This window comes from Triticum aestivum, chromosome 5D, assembly GCF_018294505.1.
Source record: "Triticum aestivum cultivar Chinese Spring chromosome 5D, IWGSC CS RefSeq v2.1, whole genome shotgun sequence".
NCBI classification, from domain to species: Eukaryota; Viridiplantae; Streptophyta; class Magnoliopsida; order Poales; family Poaceae; genus Triticum; species Triticum aestivum.
The window spans coordinates 543,132,396-543,139,313 of NC_057808.1; the positions used below are offsets into that span (position 1 = coordinate 543,132,396).

Here is a 6,918-nt window from a genome sequence, read left to right on the forward strand (position 1 = left end):
CCAGTGCCCGAACTATGCCAACTGTGGCCACACTGTTAGAAGGGAGAGAAAGGATTGGTGAAATAGTTCGTTGTATTGCTTGAGCCTCGTGGGCATATATATATAGGAGTACATGATTTACTTGGAGTACAAGGCAAGCCAGAATATTTCCTAGTCTAACCTATGTTTCCTAATACAATCACGTTACTCAACATCCCCCACAGTCACAACGGTAGCGACGCAGACGGTGAGACTGGAGAAGAATCCGAAGGCAAGCCGACGGACACCCCCCACAGTCGTAACGGTCGACGCATCGCGGAGTCGTGGCTGGAGTAGAAACCAACGAGGTTGCTCAAGCTGGCGGTAGCCCTTTGTGTCGTTTGTCGATGTAGCCAAGAGCGGAGGGTGGTGTAGCCATGGTCGAGGTAGCCGTGCGAAGAATGTCATGGTTGATGTCGAGTCGGGGAGCCGGTGTCGAGGATGTCGCCGTGGAGCCGCGGGCGCAAGGAGGCGCCGAGTTAGCATGGTCGCATTGGTGTCGAAGTAGTGGTGCGTCGGGAAGAAGATGTTGTTGACAACACGTCGCGGCGGGTTTGCCAAGCCCGGGGACACATTGTAGACGAAGGCACGCACCGGTGTTGCCAGCACCGGGCATGCGTAGACGGACGAAGACGAAGTTGGTGAAGCGCCGCACCAGGCTTGCCAGACCCGGGGACACATCGTGGACGAAGGCACGCATCGGTGTTGCCAGCACCGGGCATGCATAGACGAGGACCTGCATAAGCTGTACGCCATGTCGGCGGAGTCGGAGAGGCCAGCAGAGAAGGACTCGACGACGGTTGCGGCGTCAATCAGCGCGGGGCCGATGTTGCCTGCAGTTGTCGGAGTAGACAAAGTGGGTAGATGACGTCGATGCTGGCGACGGGCCGGTGCTGGACGAAGACGAAGGAGGTGGACGGGCGGTGGCGGCTACGTGGGTAGCGGCGGCGGCGGCCAAAGAAGAGCGGCGGCGGCGGCCTGACGGCGGCGGCGGCGGCTAGGTTAGGAGCGCGGCGGCGGTGCTCGAAGTAGGCGAAGAACCCGACATCATGACGAAGACCGGCGCGGACGGTGGCGTTCCCGCGCCAATGGAGGCGGCGCGACGCATACCACGGGAAGTCAACGCGCGTGGACAACAAAGTGGACCGTGGGCCGCCGCGCTACGGCCCGAAGGGGCGACGCCGCGGGGGCGTTCAGGTCGGGGTGATGGCGGGAAGACCTCAGGGCGGCGGCAGGGGCCGCGGGCCGCAGCGCGATAGCCCGAAGGGGCGGCGCGGCGGAGGAGCGCGGGTCGGTGCAACCGCGAGGACGGCCTCTGGACGGCAGCGTGGACCGCGTGCCACGCTCGCTACGGCCCGACGGGGCGACGCAGTGGTGGCGCGAGGGTCGGTACTGCCACGGGGACGACCTGGAGCGGACGGCCTCTGGGCGGCGGTGGACCGCGGTACTACGGCCCGAAGGGGCGACGCAGCGGTGACGGGGGTCGGTGCAGCCGGGAGAAGAACCACGGGGCGGCGGCGCTGCGGCCCGACGGGGCGACGCAGCGGCAGCCTGTTGCTCGATCGATAGAGGGGCGCGCTGAACTCGGGACGGTCTTCACGGGGCCTGCGGAGGCGCGCGCAACCGACGGGCCAGGTCGGTCGCACGACGTAGATGAGGCGGATCGCGGCGGCGTGCGGGTGATGAATCCGATCGCGCGCGAGGTCGGGGACGCCGCTCGGTGAAGGCGGAGTCCGAGATGAAGCCGGCGGCGGCGGGCGGCAGGGCAGCTATGATTGGCCGCAGCATGGCGCGAGGCCGCCGGGTCAGGGTGATGCAGAAGTCCCGGTCGAAGCAGGGCGGTGACGGCCGGCGTAGATCGACGGGCGGGCCGGTGCGAGAACGGCGGCGGTGAAGGCCGCCGCATGACGCGAGGCAGCCGGGTCGGGGCGACCGGCGGGCCGACGCGCGAGGCCGCCGGGTCGGGCCGATCGACGGGCAGACGCGCGGACGACGCGCGAGGCCGCCGGGTCGGTGAAGAAGTCGGCCGATCGCGCCGGTGTTGGAGTAGAGGCGCACGGGGTCGACGACGGCGGTGGGCGACGCAAACCGGATCACATAGACCGGAAAACAAAAAAGTAGACGCCGATCAAAGCGACCGGCGAGAGAGAGAAAACCCGGATCAAAGGATCGGAAAAAAAGACTCTTTAGGGCAGCCGGCCAACACGGCCGGCGGACGAACCCTAGGTACGGGCGGCGCGGCCCCCGGCGGCGGTCATGGAGGCCGACTGCCCGGGGGAGGCGCGCAGGTACGGAAGCGGCGGCGGCTAGGGTTTAGGATCGACTTGCGATAAATACCATGTTAGAAAGGAGAGAAAGGATTGATAGAATAGTTCGTTGTATTGCTTGAGCCTCGTGGGCATATATATATATATAGAAGTACAAGGCCTTGTATATTTCCTAGTCTAACCTATATTTCCTAATACACGTTACTCAACACACACTACAAAATTTACATGGACTAGCCAACTGTGGGCGAGTCAGCTGAGCCCGAGCTGCATGACCGCTTTCAATCAGTGAGTGGCCCGTGGTCTGCGCCATGCTGTCGGCGGTGGTCACGGCGTCCGTGCGAGGTGCCACAGAGGCACATGCGGAAAGCGTGTACTACGTGTCCGTGAATCGCCCGGAAAGCCGTCGTGTAGCCAGCGTCTGGAATCGTGCCTGCATGTGCCATGCATGCCAGCTCTGCTTGACTAGGAGAGTGTATCCGGTCGATCTGGCGCACGTGAGTTGTCCATCTCACTACTCCTAGTACTGTATCGAGCTTGGCCTGTCCTGCCAACTTGGACGTGCTACCTTTCTGCAGACAAGGCAATTTTAGGCCTAGTTCGGTCTGGAGGATTGTCGTAGGAAAAACATAGAAATAAGCATTCTAGAAAAAAAATCCTATAGATGCATTCAGTTTGTAGGAAATGTGTACATACATTTTGTAGGATTACAATTCATTTTCTGTGTTTTTAAGAAAACTACATATCCACCCAAAGCTCATTTTACACATAGAAACGGGGCAAGTCAATTTCTTAGGATGGCAAATGTCATCCTATCAAAATCCTATACTACTTCTAATTCTTACGTTTTGCTTTCCACCAAACCGAATGACCCCTATAGAGGATTGTTGATTAAAGGTATATCCAGAGATGACCTAATATGCAGAGTGAAAAAACGAAGGTAATACAGACTAAAATATTCTACTACTCTCTCTAGCATGATGGACCATGACATGAGAAAGATCCGACATGCTAAAAAATCAACGCCTTGATGCTGTAGTGACACGTACAGATGCACCCAAAAAACGGTAACATGCTAAATTGAACATGTGCCCGAGATTCACACTGGTCACTATTAGTGTAACTCACAATGCACGCGCGCGCACACACACGCACTAATTGAACATGCTAATTGGACATGAGCTGCCTGCTTGCCGCTTCTTAAGCCTTTGCGTCTTCATGTTTATTGGTCCTCTCCTAGCTAGAACTATCATTTGCCGCTATGATGTCCGCGCAAAGCAGAGTCGAGCTTCCATACAATGTCGTCCGCTGTGACGGCGAAGCCCTCGTCTAACTGAAAGGAAATAATTATAGACTAGTTAGTAAAATGGAATGTAAATACTTCTTTGATATTCATCTGTTAACAATATAAGATGCAGTTCGACTATCTTCTTAGTTGACGATTATTATATATATCTAGGTTGTGTGACTCCAACTTTGTACCACTGATCAGATTTATTCATAAGTATTTCCTTATGGCTGTGGTTCCATAATAAGTGCTCTCTCCGTCTCAAAATGTAAGATTATTTTTTGCACTATCATAGTGTTAAAATTAATCTTACATTTTGGAATGGAGAGATTATTTTCTAAGAAGTTTAAGGGTTTGGTCAACAGTATATGTTGGAGTGACTCAAAATTGGTACCGTTGATCAAGTTTATTCATCAATATTTTATTATGATTGTGATTTTGTATATACATATAACATTTGTGGCAATTGCGAACTGAGAGTAGCTCAGATGATTAGTTTCCTTGTGATGGAACCAGCCCGTCAGGGTTCAAGTCCTAGACTTAGCGTTGGTGCTCATATTTTTCTAGATTTATTCATACGAATGAGTGTATGTGCGTGTATGGGACTGTCTTTTATTGTATTGTGTTCAATAAACATTTGTGGCAATTTGCTACAACTCAAGTAAGGTAGTCCTCTAATTTTTCTTTCTTTTAGATCATGCATAAATTTGCACAGTATTTTGTACGGGCCACAAGTTATCTTCTATCATTAGAGTTATTGTCTTTCTTGACTTCACAAAATGTCACCTAAAAAAACAAAATAATTGTTCATATGGTAACAAGTACTAACTCTGTACCAAATGAAGACATTTTTGTAGTTCAATTTGAACTGCAAACATGTCTTATATTTTGATATTGAGGAGTACTAACCTATAAATAAGAAAAAAGAAAGAAAATGTGTAGAGTGAAGTGGTGAACATGCCTTGGCCATGAGGTTAATGATCAGAGTGGAAGCCGGGAAAGACACGACATTGGTATGTGTGATGCTAAGGTGGAGCCCCTCGACCTCGGCGAGCAACGTGACAAGGACCCCTTTGCCGTCCTGGCAGTGGATCCTCATCATCACATTGCTCTCCGAGATCCTCGCCTCGATCTCCGGCAACGTGACCCTTGTCGTCGGCGGACCTCCTCCAGCTGCTGCTGACGGCGGCGGTGACGGGCAGCCATCATCGCCGTTGGAGATGCACGGCCTCTTCACTAGCACCACCGAGTCGATGCTCCTCGCGTCACGGTCCTGGAGTGCCTTGAGCTTCTCCTGCTGCTCCTTGACGTACCTCACGGCGTCCGACAAGATGGTCGCCTTGTCCATCTGAGCGGAAAATTATTTTAGTCAATGCTGAGCTGAACTGAACTGCTGAAGTGAGCGAAACAATGCTGAGCTGAACTGCTGAAGTGAGTGATGCTACTACAAATTTATTTGTGTGAGAAATGTACAGACCTTCTTGAGGCCGGGGATGACGGTGGAGAGCTCGATGAAGCGTCGGTTGATCTTCTCCCGGCGCTTCCGCTCCGCCATGACGTGTTCCTGCACGGTCGGCACCGTCCCTGTACTGGCGCCTGAGGATTTCCTCGACGGTGGCGACCTGTGCGCCAGCTCCGGCACGACGTGGCTGGGAGCTGCGGGTGGGCTCGGGGTGGCCTCGATAATGCTGGGCGGCTGCGGTATGGCCGAGATGAAGTTCCAGCTCGCGGCCGGGTAGTTGGTGCTGCAGTTGGACGACCAGCCGTCGTTCTCCACGGCCACCGCGGCGCCACTGTCGCCTGAGCTCCAGCTGTCGGTGGCTCCGTGTCGGTGGGCCGCCATGTGCGTGCCGTTCTGCAGCGCCGCCGAGTTGTCGAGCTCTAGGAGTGACGACGGGAAGACGTGTCCGGTGGCGGCGCCGTCCTGCTCCTGCTCAAGCGTCTCCATTGCCCACTGGATGAACATGTTCGAGTCATCCATGCTCGCTCGATCTCCAGCTAGCTACTTCTACCTGATCGAATCACTCCAAAATAAATGGTTTATAGAACAGTTTATATACAGATCGATGGATCTAATATATAAATCACACGCTTACCTGACGAGAAGACACATCATTGCATATGATTGCACGGTCAAGTACGAAGAACACATCCTTGCAAATGGTCTCCGAATCCCTCTCAAGCTTTTAATACTTGTTTCATGCCTGGCATATATATGTATATATATAGCTAAGCCTAAGCTCCGGCAAGGGCAGGGCTGGTTGGGTTGGGGTTCTTGCTAGCTACTGTACTATGGGAAACAAGAAGATACCCCAATCACGTGCACCTCACCTCAGCAAGACCTCTTTTCAGTCTATGATTTGTCCTTTGCATGCAAGGCTTAATCCTTGATTATTTTTGGAGGCCCATGCACGTATGCTTTTATGAGAGATTAGAGCATCTACAACCGGGCACCTCAAACTCTCCTCATACGTCTGGGCGGGCCGCCTGGCCGCCTGGCCATTGTCCGGTCATGTTTTTTTTACCTAGACGCCCCCCTCAAACGACTCTCGAACGCCTGGGCTGACCGGCACCCCTCATATCCAGCCCAAATAAGGGGTAGATATGGGACGCCCGGGCACGCCCGCCACGTCGGACCCGGCCCACGCTGGTCCACCCGACTCCACATAAATTCCTCCACATCCGCTCGCCGGCCCAAACCCTAGCCACTTCACTCCCCTCCTCTCCACTCCTCTCCACCACCCAAACTCGTCTCTGGCTACTTCCGGCCGTCTCCGGCATGGCGGGCAGCGGATCCTAATCCTTCACCTACAGATCCGGCGACCCCGAGCTCATCCCATGTGGCCCCGAGGAGGAGATGGCCATCCGGCTTGCGTTCCGCCTCGCCCGAGAGAAGGCCCATGCACGGCTGCGTTCGGACTCCTTTCGTCGGGAATCCATTGCGTCCGCCCAAATGGCGCATGGATCCGGCACTAGGCCAGCCGTAGCTGCCTCGCCGGAGGCCATGCGGTCCGTCTGGCATACGAACGCATTGGCGGACGCGCAACCCCTCCGTTGGCGTGCCGAGCATGGGACACACCACGGGCCTCATTCGATGAGGCCATGGCATGGCGTGCCCACCGTGCCCGGCACCGTGTGCGGGAGGCAGCGGCTGCCCTTGCGGCGTTGGACGTCGGCAAGGCAGAGTTGCATTCTCCAGTGCCCTGTGTGGGTCATCAGTTCGGGCGCTGCAACTACATCGTGGTGGACGTCGGTGGCTCGTCCCAGGACGGATCCGTCATCGATCCGACGTCCACCGGCACCCAACGGGTTCTGTACTCCGACGAGGAAGAGTAGGGCATGGGA

At 55.3% G+C, this 6,918-nt stretch overlaps 1 protein-coding gene across 1 annotated transcript; it reads right to left on the minus strand.

Moving 5' to 3' along the window:
* Window positions 1–3,294: 3,294 nt before the first annotated feature.
* Window positions 3,295–5,827, minus strand: LOC123123678 (transcription factor bHLH18). The gene is made up of 4 exons (XM_044544243.1): window positions 5,670–5,827; window positions 5,051–5,585; window positions 4,535–4,921; window positions 3,295–3,618 (listed from the first exon to the last, which is right to left on the minus strand). Exons 2-4 carry the CDS (start codon window positions 5,552–5,554, stop codon window positions 3,535–3,537), a joined length of 975 nt encoding a protein of 324 aa, XP_044400178.1. The 5' UTR covers window positions 5,555–5,585; window positions 5,670–5,827; the 3' UTR covers window positions 3,295–3,534.
* Window positions 5,828–6,918: the final 1,091 nt, after the last annotated feature.